Below are 21,225 nucleotides of genomic sequence, written 5' to 3' on the forward strand. Positions count from 1 at the left end.
AACCCTGAAAGAGATTATTTAAAGAGCCTGTAAAGTGTTTAAAAAGTATGTTGAAACTACAGAAATGTTATTTATAGGTAGAAGTAAAAAAAGTAAATGAAGCTTAAGGCTTGTGTAACGTGAAACTTAAAATCAAACGAGTCCAAGTCTTATTATGTTCATGTTGTAAAAAGTAACAGACCAAGAACTTTGAAAACCTCCAACTTTTACGAGTCTAAACCACAAGATTTCACAAGCTTAAATTCCCCTGTCAGCAAAGGATACTGTTACGTGCTCCTATAAGAGTCTGTATAATCAAGTGCGTGTTCCGTTATTAGACTTCTCAAATTAGACAGCAAATTAAAAGCCATTCCACAATAACACCCTGAAATCACAGTCATTTAATGGGTTCGAAAATCTGTTTCTCTTACTTTAAAATGTATTTGTTCATTATCAGCTATTTCTTCAAACTGGAGTCAATAAAACCAGTTCTATGGAATTTATGGCTTGGAAAAAGAACAAAGCAAGTACTTTCTTTGAGTTATCCAAGGTAACTGACATTATAAATATGAGTTGCCACTGAAAAACCCCAATATTTATGCAAAATTATCCCAAAATATCCCAGACAATTTGACTTTTCAGTGACTTGTACAGTGTTGTTCTTGTACAGATAGGGAATTATTATTTTTGTAAAGATAAGGAATAACTCTAAGTCCAACCAATTAGCATCAGTAGGTATTTAACAGCAGAACAGGTGAGCAGACAGAATCAAAACAATCTTGTAGTGAAGATGTGAGACTGTCAACATCCTCCCACTTCTCCCCCCAAAACTGTAAAAAGTTTTACTCACAGCTATTGTAAAGAACGTTCATATAATTAATGTTCATATATTATTTAAAATATTTTATAATGATTAGGCTAAAAAGCACTATGCTAAGAAATTTCATTTCAAAGTCAGATGTCACAACCAATTCAATCTACTTAATTAGTAATAAACCACCTGCAACTAATGGCTTTTCAATTCTCAAAGACACCATAGTTACCTGGTCTAAAAGATCTTCAACCTTTTTTTGCCATCCATCCCTTGCTGCATTTTTTTCTCGCTCTTTCAGCTGCAACAACTGAGTCATGGCTGCCTTCTTATCCTCTTCATGCTGCAGCCTCAGCTCTTCACGAAGCTTATTACATTCCTGTCTAAAAACAAAGGTCAAATAACTACAATGCAGTGGACACTGTGCAAGAAGTGAAAAAGAATGAAGATTTTGGTAATAATTGGAAAATCTAAGATAATAGCAGAAACCTTTGCTTTACATCTCATTTGATAGTACATTTGCATATCATATGTAGTTGACTTGTTGTTAAAGAGGGAAAAAAAAATACTCGCCGAAGATTTTCTGTCCATTTTATTTCCAAGTCACGCGCCATTCTGTCAACTTTGAACTTTTCCTCTTCTCTCATGGCAGCAATCATTGCCTCGTGCTGTTGTCTCTCCTGGTCTAGCTCTCCCTGCAAACACAAACTTTCCAATAGAGACTGATCAGCAGCAAAAACATATTTTAAGCCTTAAATGAATATATTTATAATAAAAAATATCAGTTACAACTGGCTCATAGGACTTGAACTACAAGTTTTTCAGTGTATCATTCCTAATTATGCACAATTAATGCCTAAACATCTGCTGATATTTCTTACTTGTGAAACATTACTATAAAAAGCAATTTTCCAATAGGTCACTCTTCAAGCAGTCTTTTCAAATATCATTACATTGACCACAGAATAATTTATGTTGCAAAGAACCTCAAAAGGTCATTAAGTCCTGTTCACTGCAGGACTAACTTCAGAACTAGAGCAGGTTGCTTAGGTCCTTGTCAAGAATGCTTTGCTCATTTTTTAAAATTTCCTAAAGCATCAAACATTCAGTATTTGAATTTCAAAGCTTGAGATATCTGTATTTGATACAGAGTTCATATAACTTATTTCTGTTTCTTGATTGGACAAACCTGCTAGAAACAAGGTTACATAGTCTGAACACAGAAAAAACTATCTTTAAAATTCCTGTCAATTTCTGTTCAAATTTTACCATACTAGAATAGTATTAGTGTTAGTGGCAGTAACCTGCTATATATGACTATTAGAATGTTTTAATAGGTGGAGAGACCAATAATAGTTCAAAAGGACACTTAGAGAAATTATAAAAAGTATAGTGGAAGTTATAAACTGTAATACGGTGCACATCTAATGACCATAGCTGAAAGAAATTAAAAAAATATACCCATATCCTGTTTCAGGCTGCTTTTGTTATGAAAATATGAAAATAGGTTCAGTGAATTTTTTATTTTTAATATTTGCTACTCCAAACATTTCCGTGATCTTGTAAAATGTACATTATTTACCGAGGAAAGAAAAAGGGAATGTTTACTTTACAGTCAATGAGTTATTGACAGACTAACTGAGTGTTCTAGTTCTAACTAAGCCAATTAAAATGACAATACATTCGTGCCTAGACGAATTAATTGCTTCAATGGTACAAAGTGGGTACAAAGTGGTCACATTTTCTAGGTGACAGTCTGCTATCTTTCAAGATATCATAGCATGTATCTTTGAACTATCCTCAAGTCTCTACTGAAATTCTAAATTTGAGGCTAAAATGAAGACTGTGCCCATTACTCATGGAAAACATTAAAAACGTTTCAGTGAATTCTAGTGCTAGTAAGCTTTGGATCTTATTTTGCAGCAAGACATGAACTGCCTGGAATAGCAACGTTGTAACACATATGGTTTTTACACTCTTGTGAAATTCTATCAAGCCTCTGAACATATTTTTGGACAGCTACTATGTATAGTAACCACAGAAAGATGTGCTTGCAGCACTACGTGTTAAAATACTAAAATGTTCTGGCAAGAAAAACAACCACCCACCCCAAACCAATCAACCAACCAAAAACAAAACAAAACAAAACAAATCCAAACAACAAAATCTACTTTTCAGGGCTTTTTTTCCTTCTCTGCTAGATTTAGAAATCTCTCTTTTAGTGAAGCCACAGGAGGCTCCTCCAGTAACTTGCACACTGTAATACTTCTTCCCATGTCAAAAAACAAGACCAAAATCACTGTGACTGTGCTTTGCACAACTTATTCTCCAACAGTACGGTTACCTCAACACTATACAACGAATCTGTGGTCTCTCGCAGTCTTGCTCTAGTCAATTCTAGTTCTTTCTGGAGTATTTCCTGAGCTTCTTGAAGACTGGAGATATGTCCTTCTGCAGTCCCAAGGCCTTGCTCGCTTTTTCGTACTAGGTCTTGCAGACGACACACCTGTGACAAAACAAAGGAAGTTGTCATTTCCATAATTATTACTAATGGCAGCCAAGCCAACCTGGTTTCATTTTCTTCCAGTATTTTCTAATCCTGACCTAAGCAAAGTTTTAGTTGCACAGCCTCTTCTCCTTTAATATCATTTAATGTTTCTGTACTTAAAAACAAATTCCTGTAATATTTCTTGATTTCTACAAATAAAAAAAAAATTATATCCAATATATGTTTGATGCACCTTGCAAGGTTATATAAAAGATCTGAAATTGCCTCTAACTTTACTGTGAGAAGGCAAGTTTTATACAAATCAATGAGGACTATTTCAAAATATATAAACTCTAATATAATACATAAATTAAATTGTTTTAAGGTCTAAGTTTCTCTGTTTTCAGATCACTACCTGTCCATAAATTAGCCTAGTTAAAGCTCAATCTAATACCTGTAGAGTATAATGAGGTAATTTCCTTAACTGCCATGTAACACTTATCTGTCCGTTTGTGCTTCAGGTCCCCAACCGTAAAATATTGATACTATACTTCTTTGCTTCAAATAAAAATATTAGAGATTGAACATTGTTCACCAGCTACAGGAGAGATAAAAAATTTTAAGTATGTCTCTGTGCTCCTTTGCATTACATTCAAACAACTAGGAATTCCCTCCAAAGCACTACTACCTGAAGGAGGATTCCTACATAAAAAATTGCCCTCAAAACTGTACTGATACCCTGGAAGTGCACTGCTACCTACATATCTGGTAGTAGCAAACCACTTGCAAGAAACTTGAACAGCAGTCCTGTAGGATAGGGGAGCATGCAGGAATGCCACTCACAGGGCTAAAGATATATTCTGCTGTTGATAAAGCAGTGCTGGAAGCTGTTTTAAAATGATCCTTATCAATATCATAAGAAATCCTTTGCATGGAGACAGCAAGTCCTTAGATTGCTCTGTCAAGTGACACAAACAAAGCACCTTTCTAAAAGGTTTTGCCTGGTCTACAGAGAAAGGAAACAAACCTATAGAGCAAACAGCCAGCCTCATCCTAATATACATGTGAGAAAGCCACTATCTTGACTTGACCTGAACTTTCACAAAAATCTCTGGCAAGTTTTTAAGATTACACTGTTCTTAAATAGCTTAGTACTAGGAGCAAGCTTAATGAGGCTTGAATCTTCCTCATCCTTTAGCCAAGATAATTGCCACCAAATAGTCTTGTCAAAAAGAAAAGAGGATGGCATGGGTTCAAAAGCAGCTTTCTCAGCAGGGAAGCTAGAACTAAGCTAACATCCACAGAAAGCAATAAATATATTCCTACTGTTAAATGACTTCTGTAACTTAAAATACACCAAAAAAAGGAAGCAACAGTAGCAACATAAGAGCTGAGCTAATGATGTGCCAGACACATTATAGGGAAGCTGCTTCCAGGTCACTGAAGGCATTGAGAAACTGCTGTCAGTTGTCAATAGAGATCTAAGGGTAAGCTGTGGTTACAAGTGAGGCACTTCTTTCGTGTGCTCAGCATAAATATATAATGAAATGAAACATATCTCCTCCATAGTACGTGGAGTGGATTTACAGACCACTGCAAATTTACTGCCTGTACACTTTCTCCCATTCTTTCAATATACAATACACACTATGTTATATTTATACTGGCATAGGAATGTATATAAACTCAAATACTAAATAGCAGCTGGCCCTAACTCACTATTTTAGTTTATGTTAATTTTATATTCCTTAGCTACATCTCTGTTTTCTTATTTCAGTGTGCTGATGAATTTTTCAAGCCTGTACTTCATAGCAGTTAGGTAATGAAAATTCATTCTTAAAGCATTTGAAGTTATTTCCTTGAAGGAAAGAGCAAGTTTATTGCTCAGGAACCCAAGAGAAGCTGAGAAAGAGTAACTAAATTAAAGCCTACACTGCTGAGTGACAACAGAATGACAACAGTGCTCTCCTCAGATCTAATCCAGGAACAAGAAAAAAATAGCATACAACAGAGAAGTTACAGCTAAAAAGAAATAACTAAACTTTCCCTAATTTTGAAATGAAAAATAAATTTGTGTTTGATTTTATTATCATAAATAACTAATACACCGTATTTTCATCAATTCGAACTCAGGTAAGCATAATGTTAAAAGAGCGGGAGCAGTTCCAGCTTCAATTTGCATCTTTTCCAAGCTTGGATGCACTGGCAAAGGCACACACAACCATCAGAAGGAAGCACAGTCTCCTGTTTAACTGGTACTCACGACTGACTCATCAGCAGTGCTGCTGAACTCCAAAGATGGGAGATTCAGCTGCTCTGCTAGTATATAATATCTGTCATACCTATCTATCTGGTAGATACTACTCTGCAAGTATATATTAATATATATTTTCAGATTATATAGAGTAATATGCAATAATTTAATACATTATCATGTAAATTAATATAGTAACGCATGGATATACTATTAATATCACAATACATATTAACACATAAAGCTATACTTTAGTAAGTTAATCCATACTTTCAAAAGGGCAGTCTCTCCAACTTACTACATTAAAAACAAGCAGTTTTGTTCTTAAGCTAGTTTAGCATTTGTGCAATTTGCAAGCCATCAGAATTATAGAACCTGCACTGTATGGAAAACAGTAATGAAAAACGTTGCTGCAAAATAGAACTTAAATTCATGCTTAAGTCTGCCTTTAAACACACACACTGAAATCATATGTAGGGTCTTGCTGAACAATGAAGCTGATGAATTATTTTCTTGAAACAAGGCAAAAGTTCCAAAGAAGAATGGATTGATGTTTCTGATATCAGTAGAATGTTTCTCTAGCATAAAAATATTATATTATGAAAAGGTAGTGATTTCAAACTCAAAACATTAAAACTGTATTGAGATATGATAACTTTAACATTGATTACATATAACAAAACATCACAAATAATTTGTGTCTTACTGTGAGTATTTCATATCATCTTTTGATGAAAATTTATGATCATTTTCAAGTCAGGTAGCTGACCAGAATTTCTAATATGTTAACTGTAACTAAATATAGGTTTAAATAATGTTAATTTTATCTCTGTCTCTTGATATATTTTGCGTAGAGGTCTGTGTATCTAACAAGAATATAAGCATAGTTAAACATGAAAAGCTGTTTACATCAACAAAACTCCGTCTCCCACTTTGTTAATTTTGCAAAGGAAAAGAAAATCAATGCTCAGCAGCAGTCAAATAATTCATCTTTGAAGAATACCCCACTTTAAACAGAAATAAAGCACTAAACAGACTGAACAGCATAGTCCTACCACTGCCCTGGACTCTCAGCACAAGATCACTATTGATGAAATGTGGTCTAGCACAAAGGACACACAGCTGAAACAATTAAGTTAACCCTTGCCTCCTGATTGGCAGAAGACAGTTTCGTTGTCAGCTCTTCCTTCATGTTTTCCAGCTGCTGTCGGAGCTGATTCTTGTCATCCTCCAAATGTAGTTTCTCCTTCTCAAACTGCTGCTCCAACTCCTTCAGAGAAAGGAAGGATGAAAGAAATATTAAATACTTGCCATACAGTCATTGCAAAGTAGAGATGTCCCAAATGAAAATGATTCTTACTGCATAAATATTCTTTATCTCAACCAAGAATCACCCTTTTCTTAAAGTCAGAAAACATGAATAATTATTTCCTTTTACAATGGACGTCTTAATTTTCCCATTTATTTTATAATCTAACATCCCTGATTAATCACAAAATAAAGACAAACAGGACCTTCTTCTCAATTACTTCTCAATTAATTATCAAAATCGTTAAAACTTATCTACTTTCAAAGTTTTTCATTTGAGTTGACAGAAGTTTTCACTTTTTATAAAATTACACTGATAATATGCATGTCCATCAGCCTTTAGCCATCTATTTCCTACACATAATCCCCACAGAAAATAGTACATCTTAAAATCTAGAATGAGCCCTGTGAAGAATTTCAGGCTGTTACAGTAAAAAAACCCATAACTACACCATATCTACAAAACTGGTATGGAACCAAAAGAAATCAACAATTAGTTTTCAAGTTTAACTACATGGAAAGAACTAGTCTTTGTGGAGTAATAGCCAAATTCTGAAAGTAATTGTTGAATGAATTCTATTCGTCTTACAAAAGCCTATGCTGTATATGTATATTAGAAACCTTTTTCTTTTTCAAGGAAAACTATAAATTTACACTTCAGCTTTACTAATATTCAGAATACATTTCCAGAAGAACAATTTCTTTCATAAAATTTTTTAAAGGTAACATGTTAAAATTAAGAACTTCATTACATATTTCAGTGGAATATACTATATAATTTATTGTATTACAATGTTTTATTGAAGAAAATTAAGGTTGCCAAGCAATGTCCTCCAAAGTCATGCCATACAGGACTTTAGGGTTTTCTGTCCAGCTACAAAGGCTCCTTTATTAACTCCTTCCTAGGGGCTCAGCTGTAATGCAAGGCTTAGCATTGATTCAGTGCCCCTATGTAATCCTGGGCTCAGGTTTCTGAGAAATCAGTAATATCTCAGAAACAGCTATGAAAATATAAAGAACAGAGACAATCTGAAACAAAAAGTATAACTGCAGATATTGGTACGACTGCAGAGACAAGGGAGAGACAGAGAGAGCTCAAGTATTAAAGAGATAAAAACAGTCATAAAAAGGTATAAAATTCTAGAGAAAACTGGGGAGCTGCACGACAGCATCCCAGTGTTATCCAGCTGACTCCAAGAAGCAATAGATGCCGAGCCTTCCTCATCCAAAACTAGAGACTCCTCAAGTGTTTTGCGAGGGGTGTAAGCACAGTAAGCCTAGTACCTTGTTAGTTCTAGCACTGCATTAGAGTACGAGGCAGGCAATAAATAAAGTCTGTGTAAACTGCTTGCACAATCTCTTCCTTCGCAGTGTAAGCTGGACAGAGTGACAAAACAGAGGGTTACATTGTCATTAACACTCTGCTACACAATGCAACTCAACAAGTGCCTGTTTTCTTCATTGGTCCCAGATCAGTCTCCTTGTGGGACAAATGGTCCTCGCTCAGTGAAACTTGGATCAATTTGTCTTGTTCGTGCTGAAATCTGCTGTCTCCTAAATTCCACTAGTGCTATTTAGACCCTATTCTCATAACAGAATAATTAGTTCTTTGATGATACTTGTCAGTACAGCTGTGCAGTACTGCAAAATTATTAGCAATTCCTATTTTCATAATCCTCCTGATGCCACTTTTACAGCCCATTTTATAGATGGAAGAATTGAAGGAAAAAAATATTCAAGCTATTTCTTGAGTGCTACTCCAATCCTGTAGAATTTTCTTCTGTTCCATTTTTATGAGACCTTTCCAAACACCAGATGAATTTCTCAGGCTTCCAGTCCTAATAAATCTTCATGTCCTCTATCCCAAGGCTTCTAGTAGCCATGCCTCTTCCTCATACTAAATTCAATTCTTCTCTGTATTTAAGCCTGACTGTTTTCTTCCTTGGATTACTCAAACACCACAACATGAGCTTATTGAGACAGGTTTGACAGAGGAGACAGTGAAATCTGATTAAGATTTAAGATCAGTGAAATCCGATTAAGATTTACCCAGATCTTGATCCTAGTATTGTTTCAAACTTAGATTTCCTTTGTTAAAGTCATTTCGGATTTCTCACATTTATAGAAGTGTTCCTTACTTCAACTTATTTATTTAAGAAAAAAACATTTTATGATATCCTTTGTTTTATTCCCTACATAAACAAAAGAAAACAAAAAAGGACCCCACATCGTACTGAAATAAAAGAAAAATACACAGAGAAACCCGTAAGAGACATTGTCTTAATAACAGGCATGTTTAAAGGTACAAAGAAAGAAAACTTGAAAGATCAGATACACGTCTTGAAGAACTACTTTAATTACTGGCTAACATAAAAAAAAATTGGAATTTATCAAACATAAAACTAAGAAGCAACACACTAGTAAAACAATTTACAAAAACAAACTCAACCTCAGTCTGAGATGCACATTACTACCTACAACTGTGTTGCTTGGTGCGTTTCCTGTGAATACCTCAGAAGAGCATAACAAAGCCTTGAATTAAACAATTAATCTTTATCTTGCATTTCCTGTGGAAGGTAAAAGTTGTATATAAGGTACAGACAATCAGATAAGGAAATAATAATTCACAAATGATTCTCTCATCCTGATAAAAAAAAGGCCAATTTTGTGAAACAAAAACAAGGCCTTTCAGTTTCAGGATTCCAGTCAAAGATAAAGAATAGTTGCTGTAAAGTGAGCACAATTTTATGATGTAAGCTAGGAACAGCTGCTGTCATCTTCTGAGTATACATATAGCCAAGCCCTAATATAGTGCCATTTTGTCTTTCGGGACTGCCTGTGAAAATTTTAAATAAATGTTATAATAATATAATCTTTCATCTTCAGAAGAACTGATCTGGATTGATATACCAACCCTTCTGAATATGGGTCACAAATCCCAGGCAGAAACATCTACTATATTTGAAAAGGTAGTTGTATAAGCTGAGAATTTCTCTTCTATATGCAGACAAATGACAGTACAAGTGTTATTTTTTTTCATTACATTTGTTATTTTAATGAAGGCTAAGCAGTTTCTTCAGAGAGGCCCAGCAGACCTGTAGGTAATTCCAAATTAAACTTGCCATAAAAGAAAACCATGCAGTACAAGATTCAAACTGTAACATCTGATTTTTGTAATACGTTTGATTAGTAAGAAAACACAAACCTACCATCTGCAGCTTCTTCTTATCCTTATTAGCATTACTGTGTGCAGCCTCAATTGCAGTATGGTGTTTCCATGCCAGCTCTTCTAAGGTCTTGGAGTGAGCCTCCTTTAACTGTGCAGCTTCTCCTTCCAACCTTGCTTGCAATTTTACCAGCTCCTTCTCATAATACTCCCGTTGTGTCTCCCTTGCTTCATTTACTTTCTATAATATACAGGGGGAAAAAAAAAATCTATTAAGTAGTAAAAAAATTTGAACGGTAGGAAAAAAATACAAAAATATTACTGATGAGATAAATCTACAAAAAAAATTAACTTCCATATAAAACAAACTGAGCAAACATGAAGCACTGACTACATAATTCAATAACCAAAAAGGTAGTTTCAACAGATCCATGCAAAGCAATACATCCTTACTAAAAACCTACTTTTCCCTCTATTTAATCTGGGAAAACAGCACTCAGGTATCAAGCCTATAGAGAATTTCAGTACAGTACTTTCAAACATGTTCAGTGCATTTACAGCAAATGGCTTTTAAAACTGTTCTTTAGCCATTTCACGTTTGTCCTTCCTGAGACACTTTAGATACTAGGCATACACACACCAGGTCATAAATCAAGTGTAGTTGTTTAAAGGTGTCCAAAGCAGTCTGAACAACATCTAGTCTGACTTCCCTCTAATCTCACTTTACTCTCCACATTAGTCATTCTATGTTGCTACATGAGACATACTTGAAGCATAGTGGTCCTAGTCCAGTCATGTCAAACAAAAATTAAAACATAATCTTTTTTTCCCCTGAGAATTCTAGGTCTTTTGTTTTTATTCAGCTAAAGCCAATAAGCTGTTTAACCTTCTCCAATGCCAGAATTTGCTGCCTTTGTCGCTCATCCAGACTCTGTGTTTTGCTTTGTAATAAGTTTCTTTCCTCTTCCAGCTGGGCCAATTTTTCCTTTAGTCTAGATTTTTCTGATTCCAAATCTCTGATTGTAACTTCTTGAGTCATTTGAGTAGCTTGAAGCATTCCAATGTGACCTAAAAACAAAACAGCTCTTTAAAACCTCACAGCATTGGTTTCATGCAATTGAAGTGCACATTCAGACTCCAGTGACAGTACAAATCTAATGGAAGCTTGCACATAGGATCTCCCTTGTCTTCACTGCAGTACTTCTCTTCCTCTCCACATCTGTCTTTTTTAGTTTTACAAAATGTCCAACAACTTGGCGCTGGGGCTCCTTTAGTTTCAGATTTCCTGGTTCAAAGTGGCACACTGACTCTCAAGGTAAAGCAGAAGTAGGCAACACCGTGAACCCTGACAGTCTATCTGAAGAACTTACCCCACTTAAAACTACACATTTTCACCCCACAAGAAGCTACACAACAGAAAGCAAAACACTGACGTCTAAATGTAAGGGTATTATTGGTTTATCAAACTCATAATTTAGGTAGCATGCTACATACATACCTTTAGCTCCTGTAAAACTTAAGAGAATTACACTTTGTTTATTTTGGTATAGGGGTATGACTAAAAGATGTAACAAAACTCATTACATTAAAGTATTGCAGGTTAGAGGCTTGCTTCTTATTTTTATTTCTTTATATATATTTTTAAAAACCAATCAACAAAAAAACCCCAGCAACTTCAAACTAGACAATATAACCACCTGTCCTTCACATAACCAGTGGAAAAAGGTTTGTGACTTCAGAAACTTTTGTCCTTGTTCTTCTTGGTATATATCTGTGTTATCGAAAATACTACCACTAGGTAACTGACTGTAGCAGTGAAATTCCTGTTATTCTGGGTGAGGCTCTGGAGTGGACTGAAGACTATTTTAGAAAAGAGGATGCTTCTAGGTTTGTTCAATTGAAAGATGTGAGGTATTGTTTACTCAGAATATTTATCTTTTTTTTAGTCACAACTCCTAGGTAAGATTTTTTGTTGCCTCTCTCATTATTATAACCCTCAAAAATGACAGATCGAGTTTTAATAACAGAGTATTGCTTTTAAATTTAAGTTACTAAGAAACAACTAAAAAAGTAGACTGTGTGCTACTGTTTCTCACAAGACAAAATCACTGAGCCTTGATGCATTTGCGTCTGTGGTTAAAACCAAGATGTGTCAAAAAGAAAACTGTTTTAGCCTTTGTTGTCTGTGGACACTGATGTGAAGGGAAGAACAGTGGGATATACAACGAAATTTGAAAATTAAAAAAGCTTCAAAATTAATAGTATTTTCATAAAAAATGCACACCTCTACTTGTACTAAGCCCTGAAGAATTCTATGAATCATTCTGGCATTTTTGTTTGTAAAACTAAAAACTGAAGAGAAAACCTTAAGATAATGGGTATGCTTAAGTTCTGTAACATTTTAAATAAAATCCTTGTTTCAAAAGTTCAGCCATTTAAGAAAGATACTTTCAAACCCAGAATTTCAGAATGTAGCAAGGAGAGAAGAATTTTTAGTTTGTTGGGAGGTATGCCATTTATATTTTATTGTAAGCACACACACTGATCTAGACCTTTGTGCTAGCAATACCGCCACACAAGACAGGTTTCCCATTCCTCGTGCTCTACACAAAAAGTAAGAAATGCAGCAGTTTCTGGTTGGGAATCTCAGGATAAATGGAAGAAGAATATATCAATTGCCCAAAATAGACTCAATACAGTGCTCTGAAATTGCAGTATGATGAGTAAACACTCTGCATGTAATTAAGTATGAGAATTCAGTCTCTTTGAGGCAGGATTTTTGACAGTGTGAGCTGAAAATCAAGGAGATGGCAGTGGGCCAGTGTCAGAAACCATTTCCAAACAGGCTGGCAGCCAATTACATCACATGGTGATGGCTTGGTGGCAGCACTGTAAACAGGGATCCTGGTTCTTGTTGCACAGTGACGCACTGTAAAACAAAGATGTACCACTGACAGTACCACTGAGCTTGGCAACAGCACAGACACAACGGAATTTCTGGTAAAGCTAAAGACCTCAGTGCCAGAGGAGATCAGGATAGTCTGGTCTCAGTCTAGTTGACTTGATGCCATCAGTAATACAGAAAAACATCCTGGATATTTGTTTCCAAACAAATATATATATTTTGGGTGGCCCGCCGAACCGCTCACACGCTTCTGCTTAAGAAATAAAACAGTAATGGCTGAAGAGTGTATGGGAACAGGGACTTTTCCCCCGCCCCCAACAGTCTCAGGTCAATTTTTCTATGAGTGGCTCACAAAACACCTTTTGGAGGGTCAGATTCCCATTTGAGATACTCAAGGAATAGGCAGTAAGCCTATTTCTTTTAGCTGTTTGCATCCAATAGGACCTTGCAGTCTCGGGCCCCTGCTGGCCACTATATTGTTCAAATATGTAGCCTACACTATTCCTGAGCTTGTGCCAATTTGTGTGGAAAACAATCAGGTATCACTACAACTGGTCTCGTTGAACAAGGCCAAACATAAGCCAGGGCCTTTTTTTTCAGCCCAAGACCCTACCTATCCTATAGTTGACCAAGTTCAATTCCTCAGGCCAATTCCCTACTGCTCACCAGTTCATTAGGGAGAGATGGCCTAAGAGGGAAAACCTGCACATGTACAGCCAGGTCTCAAACAATTTTTTTGTGCCTTTCCATATGCCAACAAGCACAAAGGAGCAAAGAAAACAGCTACAGAGAAAACCTTAAGAGATTTATTAGCCGATAAGCTGCAAGTATTTGACAGCAGGTATAAAGCAAAGTATGACAGTGTCAGCAAAAAGAAAAGGCAACTGAAAAAAGATGGAGGAACAGGGAGCATGTTTCAGTGATTATATGGAGAACAGACACACAGCAGAAGCATTCTGTATAAATGCAGTTCCAAGGCCTAGAAGATAGGTACATGCCATTCAAGTAGAACATTCAGAGAAATAAGTACACAAAAAAGAGTCTTAAATACAATGCATGCAATACCAAAAAAGCTAAAAAAAAAAAAATAAAAACAAAACACCAACCCAAAACTTGTCAGAAATTTCTACGGAAAGCATTAAACAGTCTTTAGGAACTCTAAACCCGCACAAGGTTGACAGAGAAAGGAGAGGCTAGAATAAAAGAATGAAGTTCATTTCCAGATTAAGTTACTGACATACATACTGGCTTTGAGAACAAGATCAGTGGCCTGCTGCTGTAAGCGCTCTCTAGCAGCTGCAAGCTCGCTTTCCACTTCTTTGTGTTTGCTTAACAATGACATCTCCTCCTCCTTCACGTCATCTAGCTGTTTTTGAAGAACCTAGAGGAAACACACAATACCTGTTATCATCATATATAGCCATGTAAATTTAAATAAGCATTTGCTTAAAAGGCACAGAAAAGGCCTTTCAGCAAACAAGTTTTATTCATACAAAAGCTGAAAGAGTGTAATATTACTGCCATGTTGGTTCTGTGTTATATGTAATGCTTAAAAAAATATTTTTGGAAAAACAAGATAGTGGATATATGGCATGATAATAATGCATAAGAGAAATGATACAATATTCAAAAAGTTATATGAAAAAATATAAACTGTAAAATGGTCCACAGAGTTTGGGGGCCAATTTTGGAAACCTGGTTTCTGATATGTGAGAGTTCTTCACGTTAAAAAATATATTATAAATTCACAGCAGTTTACAGTGTCCTTTATTGCAGTTTTTAGTACTGACTCAGATTTAAGCTGCACGTGGAGACACATAAATGAGAGCTGGGCATTTACTTAAATCAAATGTTCCTCAGGGGTCGGTATTGGGACCAGTACATTTTAGAATCTTTCTTGGCAACACAGATAGTGGGATTTTGTGCACCCTCAGCAAGTTCGCTGATGACACCAAGCTGTGTGGTGTGGTCAGTGTGCTGGAGGGAAGGAATGACACCCAGAGGGACCTCGACAGGCTTGACAGGCGGGTTTGTGTGAACTTCACAAAACTCATCAAGGCCAAGTGCAGAGTGCTGCACCTGGGTCAGAGCAATCCCAAGCACAAATACAGGTTGGGCGGGAAATGAATCAAGATTAGCCCCAAGGACAAGGACCTGGGGACCAAGAGCTCAATGTGACTCAGCAGTGCGCACTCACGGCCCAGAAAGGCAGCTGTATCCTGGGCTGCACCAAAAGAAGCGTGGCCAGCAGGCCAAGGAGAGTGATTCTGCCACTCAACTCTGCTCTTGTTAGACCTCATCTGCAGTACTACGGGTGCAGGTGTGGGGCCCCCAACACAAGAAAGACAAGGACCTGTTGGAACAACTCCAGAGGAAGATGTTCAGTGGCCACAGGGCTGGAATACTTCTATGAAGACAGCTGGGAATTTTAAGCCTGGAGAAGGTAAGGCTCTGAGGGAGGTCTTCAAGAAGCCTTCCAGTACCTAAAAGGGCACTAAAAGAGACTCAGAGAAGGACTTTTCACAAGGGCATGTAGTGACAGGACAAGGGGGAATGGCCTTAGGCTAAAGGAGGGTAGGTTTAGACTAGATATTAGGAATAAACTCTTTCTTTCCTGTGAGGGTGGTGAGGCATTTGAACAGATTGCCCAGAGAGACTGTGAGCTCCCCATCCCTGGAGGGGTTCAAGACTGGCCTGGGGCTCTAAGTAAGCTGGTCTAGCACAAGGTGTCCCTGCCCATGGCAAGGGAGCTGGAGCTAGATGATCTTTACTGTCCCTTCCAACACAAACTAATCCATGGTTCTATGATTCTAAACTTTAAATATGCCTTAAGTCTGATGCAGTGATTCACAATAGCATATGTTGGATAGCATGATGATGTGTTCTCAGCCATGCAGGAAGGAAAAGGAAATCCTGTTCTGTTTTAAAAGGAAATACAGATTTCTTATCATTCAAGTTACTGAAATGGTAAAGAGTCATTTCATAACTAAAGTAGAAAAGAAAACCGGAAAAAACACTGTACAGGACATGTGATGAAACACAGACACCAGATAATGCATTTGATCACCTCATCCACAGTGATCAGAGTAGAACCTGACTTTAAAATCTGCTACCAATACTGTACTAGACTCTTCCCCTTGCAGGAGTGATCAACATACAGTGGGTTTCCTCTTCACTGCAGCTTGCTAGAACCTACCTCCTCAATGCAGTCAACTGAAGGGCAAGAGTTCTGCATTGTGAACTGAACTGAGTTAGAAATGAACTTTTGGAAGGCCCCCTGGGAAACTGGAAAAATGTCTTCTGAATGTAACATCTGAAAAAGGCAGCGGTCTTCCTTCACTATATTGTGTAGCCTTTACACAAGAAGGAAGGATAGTCCAAAAGATGGGCTGGAATTAGATAGTAAAAGAGAAAAGCTCATGGCCCATCTTAGCTCTACCAGTGATGCTTCCAAAATTACTATGACCATCACATTTAAGGCTTTGCAAGTTGAGAGAAGCATGTTATGAACAGAAGACAACCTCCCTTCACCATTCCTCTGCGTTGCTGCAGGGGGAGGAGATAGAGAACTGGAAATAAAGTTAAGCCCAGGAAGGATGAAGAGGTGGGAAGAAAGCGCTTTTTAAGATTTGGTTTTACTTCTCATTATTCTACTCTGATTTGATTTCCTTTTCCCCAAACTGAGTCTGTTTTGCCCTTGATGGTAACTGGTGAGTGATCTCTCCCTGTTCTTATCTTGACCCATGAGCCTTTCATTATATTCTCTCTTCCCTGCCCTGAAGAGGGGAGTGATAGAAGAGCTCTGGTGGGCATTTGCCATCCAGCCAGGACCAACCCAATACACTAAATAAAATTGTGTTGGAGTTTAACTGGGTAAGCAGCTAAGTATGACACTGTTGCTTGCTCACTACCCCTTAAGTAGGATGGGAGAGAGAATCAGAAGGGTAAATGTGAGAAAACTTGTGGGTTGAGATAGAGATAGTTTAATAAATAAAACAAAAGCCACCCACATGCAAGAAAGCAAAACAAGGAATTAATTTGCCACTTTCCATGGACAGAGAGGTGTTCGGCCATCCTCAGGAAAGCAGGGCTCCATCACGCATAGCGGTGACTTGGAAAGGCAAATACCATCACTTTGAACATCCTCCTCCTTCCTTCCCCCACGTTTATAAGCTGAGCATGGCACCACAGGGTATGGAACACCCCTGTGGTCAGCTGGATTCAGCTGTCCTGACCGTGTCCCCTCCCAACTCCTTGTGCACTCCCAGCCTCCTTGCTGGTGAGGTGGGTTAAGAGGCAGAAAAGACCTTGACTCTGTGTAAGCACGTTCAGAGATAACTAAAATATCCTTGTTACCAACACAGTTTCCAACACAAATCAAAGACAAGGCACCCTACAAGCTGCTGCAGAGAAAATTACCCCAGCCAAAACCAGTAACATAATGAAAATGTGTTACCTCAACCTACCAGCCTCATGTAAAGACAACATAAATAGGAAAAGGAAGTTCACAACCTTGGGAACAAACACCATCAGTCTCACCTGAACATTGTTTTCTGCTGTACCAAGAGCCACCTGAAGTTTTTGGCATTTTTCCCTTAGACTGGCAGCTTCATCCTGGACCATTTGCAACTCAGTTTTAAGCTTTCCCAGATTCTTCCGTAATATACTTTCCTGGTTTTGAAATTCTTTTCTCAGCTCCACTTCTTTTTCTTTGCAAGCATGTAGACTTTCCGCTGTAAAAAGCTGCGATCTTTTCAAAGAGTCAAGTTCATGTTCATAGAAGGACTGTGCTTTGCTGAGTTTGCCTTCATAGTCCTCAATGAGTTTTTTTCTTTCCAGCCTTAACTCTTCAACTTTATTGTTTAAGTCTTCCAGCTCAAGCCTATGCAATTCCTCTAGTTTTTCTTGCCCCTTACTTAAGGTAGCATTCTGACTCTGATGAGTCTTGAGAAGTTCTTGAATCTCAAGCCTGTGGGCAGCTTTTAAGTCTTCGAGAGCTGTACGCTTGTCCTTCTCATACTGTACCTGCAACTGTATGAAACTTCGCAGCCTTTCCTCAAATTTCTTTCTGATCTCTTCTACTTCTCTTGACATGGTCACTACACGTTGGACATGCTGAGCTTCTGCACAGAGCTGCATATCTTCAACTCTATCCTTGTACGCTTCAAATTCTGTCAAGGCCTGGTGTTTCATCTTTTTATGATCTTCTAGGGACTCTTCCAAAACCTGAATCTTTCTCTTGAGATCCATTTCTTCCGCCACTTTACTTTTATACTGCAAGATCTTCTCTCTGGTCTCTGCAAGAATTTGTTGAATTTCTTCTTCGTGAGCATCTTTAAGGGCTTGAATAGCTGCTTCATGTTCATCATTTTTAGTGTTCAAAGCATATATTACCTGCAAACATGAAATAATATATTAGAGAAAAGGCATTCTGATTACCTGCTAAACACTCAGAAAAAAATACCTAGGCACTCAGAAAGTTACTTTGACAATATGGCCTGTTTTCATCATACAAATAAAACACCAAATGTTACTATGGATGTAAGAGCACAAATGCTGTATTAGTCATGATATTCTTACACATCTTGTAGAATAGTTTTTCTATACCCTTTAGATCTTTAGTTTTCCTGATGAAAATCTGCATGTTGTTGCTGTAAATACTACTAAGAGCACAGTCAACACATTTTTTAAACCCTCACAATTTATTTAAAATAATTAAAAGTATAGACTAAAAAATCATTTGAACAGAGGTCTTCTGTTGGAGAATAACACATGCAGCATATATTACAAGATGAAATTAAACTGGAACAAAACCCAAATCTCAAATCCCTCCTTTCCAAATGCTAACCATTCTTAAATATTTCATTTCAGAATATGAAATAGCACCTAAAATGCAAACACTGGTGGTTTTGCTTTGTAAGCTTGATGGTTACCTGGATACAATTTCACTTCTGACAGCTTATCTAGTAAGCATTCTATGTATGCTGATCTCCTAAGGTCTAAGGTCACTCGCTACGTGAATTCACCAACAAAGTAAGTCAGCTGAACAGAAAAGTGCAGGGCAGAGCAGGCAACAATCTGGGGAGCCCAGGGAGTAAAGCAGTTCAAGAAGGCTGTGAAAGCAGTAAAGCCGCTGACTTTCAGTGGAAGGTTTAAGATAACCAAATATATCCTATGGGATGTTTCAATTGCACCACAACACAGTAGATCATCATCTTGGTTTTTAACTAGGAAGTATGTGTATATGTCAGTGAATAAAGTATTCATGCAATAGGTGCTAGTAACACAATCTTTTGTGCTTCAGGAACTCCAGCAAATATCCCCACCCTTCCCAGATGTCTTACTGGCAACAGAGCTATAATAAATAGCTTAATGGTTTAATAAATAAAACAAAAGCCACACACATCTAGAGAAAAAGAAAAAGTCTTCTGACTGGTATATCTTAAAAATGAACAAGAAGCAACAAAAATGGACAACAAAGAAGCAGTGGGGGATTTTTTTTTTCCCCATGAGGACAGAACCTAAGCCAGTCCTCCACTGGCATTCAACTGGGCAATAGAGGAAGATGGTGCTGACTTGCCCTCAGGGCTGGGAAATATGAAGAAGGCTCAGAATTGCTCTCCTGGCTCCAAGCACAAAGCCTCTATGTTCCACCTAGAGAAGGTATTTACAGTCCAGTGTTCAGACAAGCTACAAAGCTCAAAAGAGCTCCCGTAAGTGGAAAAGCAGATGCAAGATTTTGGCCATGTAATGTAACGTGCTCTGTTTTCTGCTGGTATTTTTCTTTGGCTGATTTGTGTTTGTTTTAGCAAAAGTCCAGACACTGTATTCTAAATTTTATGCTTGAAACAACAAACACTCCCCACTCTGTTACCTGTGACACAGAAAGTTAAAAGGACAGGCTTTGGATTAAAACAGAAAAATAAAAAACAGAAAAAGAAAAAAGTTCTGAAACAGTATCAGATGTAATGAAAAAAACTAAATAACCTCACTCAACTTTACATACCAAAGAAATAACTTAAAAATATCAAAAAAAGATACTTTAACTTATTCTAGTTCAATTTTTTTAACATTAGTACATGTTATTTAATGAAAGAGGAAAAAACATAGGTTTTCCATAGTTTTGGTAATGGTTCTTAATAATGCTTATACCTCTGCAGTCAGCAAGAAAGAAAAAAAAAAAAACCAGAAAAAAAACAGGGGAAAAAAACCTCCAGCCAAATAAAAAAACCCTCCTACTGTGAAGGAGCTTCACAGTTCAGAGACTCAAAAACTCCACCAATTAATTGCAAAAAATGACAACAAAACCACACGCAATTCCATTAGCAAAATCACAACTATCACTGCAATGTCCTTCACCCAAGGTTTCAACTTTTTATATTCTCACTGTCTTTGGTGATGCCAACAGTAACTTCTAATCACAAAGCTTTCTCCTCCCTCCTGTCACCAACATACAGTCTCAGCTATTGGACCTAACGCTCCATTTGGGTTTTTCTGGTAAATGTTCATAAACTATCTTGCACGATAGGCCTTAGTTTTGGTTAGAGAAGCTGGACTATGTTGTTTAAAAGGTACTCTGAAAAAAAATTTCACACTTAGGATCAGATTATAATAATAATAAGCATTTGCAGAACATTAGGTCAAATCCCAAACTCAAAACAACCCTCGACTCCTGTCTTTGTGCACAGAAGTGCCATAATGTTCTTCACTTCAGGCAGTGTTCCAGTCTCAAGTTATGCAGCACTATGATCTGCAGAAAGTGTAAATCAAAGTATTTTCAAGGGTATTATGATTAAACAGTGGGAACCTCACTGAAAATTCCAAGTGAAAAATAAGTCTACAAGCAATTCCTGATTCAGAAGTATCTTTAAATTCTCATCCCTGACTTGCTCCCCACAAAAAGCACTGAATTATTGACAAATTCAATAAGCACCACTCATTTCCTAAATGAAGGACATGAGCATCTTATGGAAAATGCAAAAATAAAATAAAATGCATGCAACTGAACGCTGTGTCATAACATATGTTATATAGCAGCCTGAATTCCAGTTCTATGAAATTACTATAAATCTCAGTATTTTTAAAGCAACTGAATAGCTGTATCAGATTTTGTCTTTGGGAATTTGATGGGCTTGATGCATTAGTACAGGAACACAGGAAAGAAAGTCTGTATAACTGAGGCAAAAGCAACCCAACAGCATTTCAATGAAAAGAAAGCAGAAATTTAAATACCTTGGAACAAATTAATACATTTAAAGTTGCAGCTAAAATAAATAGGTCCTTCTCAACTAAGTTTCTAAAAATTGAAAAGCAG

The 21,225-nt window shown here is 37.0% G+C and overlaps 1 protein-coding gene across 6 annotated transcripts in view; it reads right to left on the minus strand.

Moving 5' to 3' along the window:
• The window catches only part of FAM184A (family with sequence similarity 184 member A), a 75,250-nt gene that overhangs the window by 29,119 nt on the left and 24,906 nt on the right, over positions 1-21,225 (minus strand). For all 6 annotated transcript variants that reach the window (XM_027900642.1, XM_027900641.1, XM_027900638.1 and 3 more), the window contains exons 2-9: positions 17,451-18,305; positions 14,157-14,292; positions 10,893-11,074; positions 10,050-10,247; positions 6,680-6,802; positions 3,135-3,296; positions 1,364-1,485; positions 1,023-1,173 (exon numbers count right to left, since the gene is read on the minus strand). In XM_027900642.1, the coding sequence (XP_027756443.1) occupies positions 1,023-1,173; positions 1,364-1,485; positions 3,135-3,296; positions 6,680-6,802; positions 10,050-10,247; positions 10,893-11,074; positions 14,157-14,292; positions 17,451-18,305 (1,929 nt within the window). The remainder of the gene's footprint in view (positions 1-1,022; positions 1,174-1,363; positions 1,486-3,134; positions 3,297-6,679; positions 6,803-10,049; positions 10,248-10,892; positions 11,075-14,156; positions 14,293-17,450; positions 18,306-21,225) is intronic.

Source organism: Empidonax traillii, unplaced genomic scaffold (genome assembly GCF_003031625.1).
Source record: "Empidonax traillii isolate 1590-97213 ecotype Southwest subspecies unplaced genomic scaffold, ASM303162v1 scaffold744:size612752, whole genome shotgun sequence".
NCBI classification, from domain to species: Eukaryota; Metazoa; Chordata; class Aves; order Passeriformes; family Tyrannidae; genus Empidonax; species Empidonax traillii.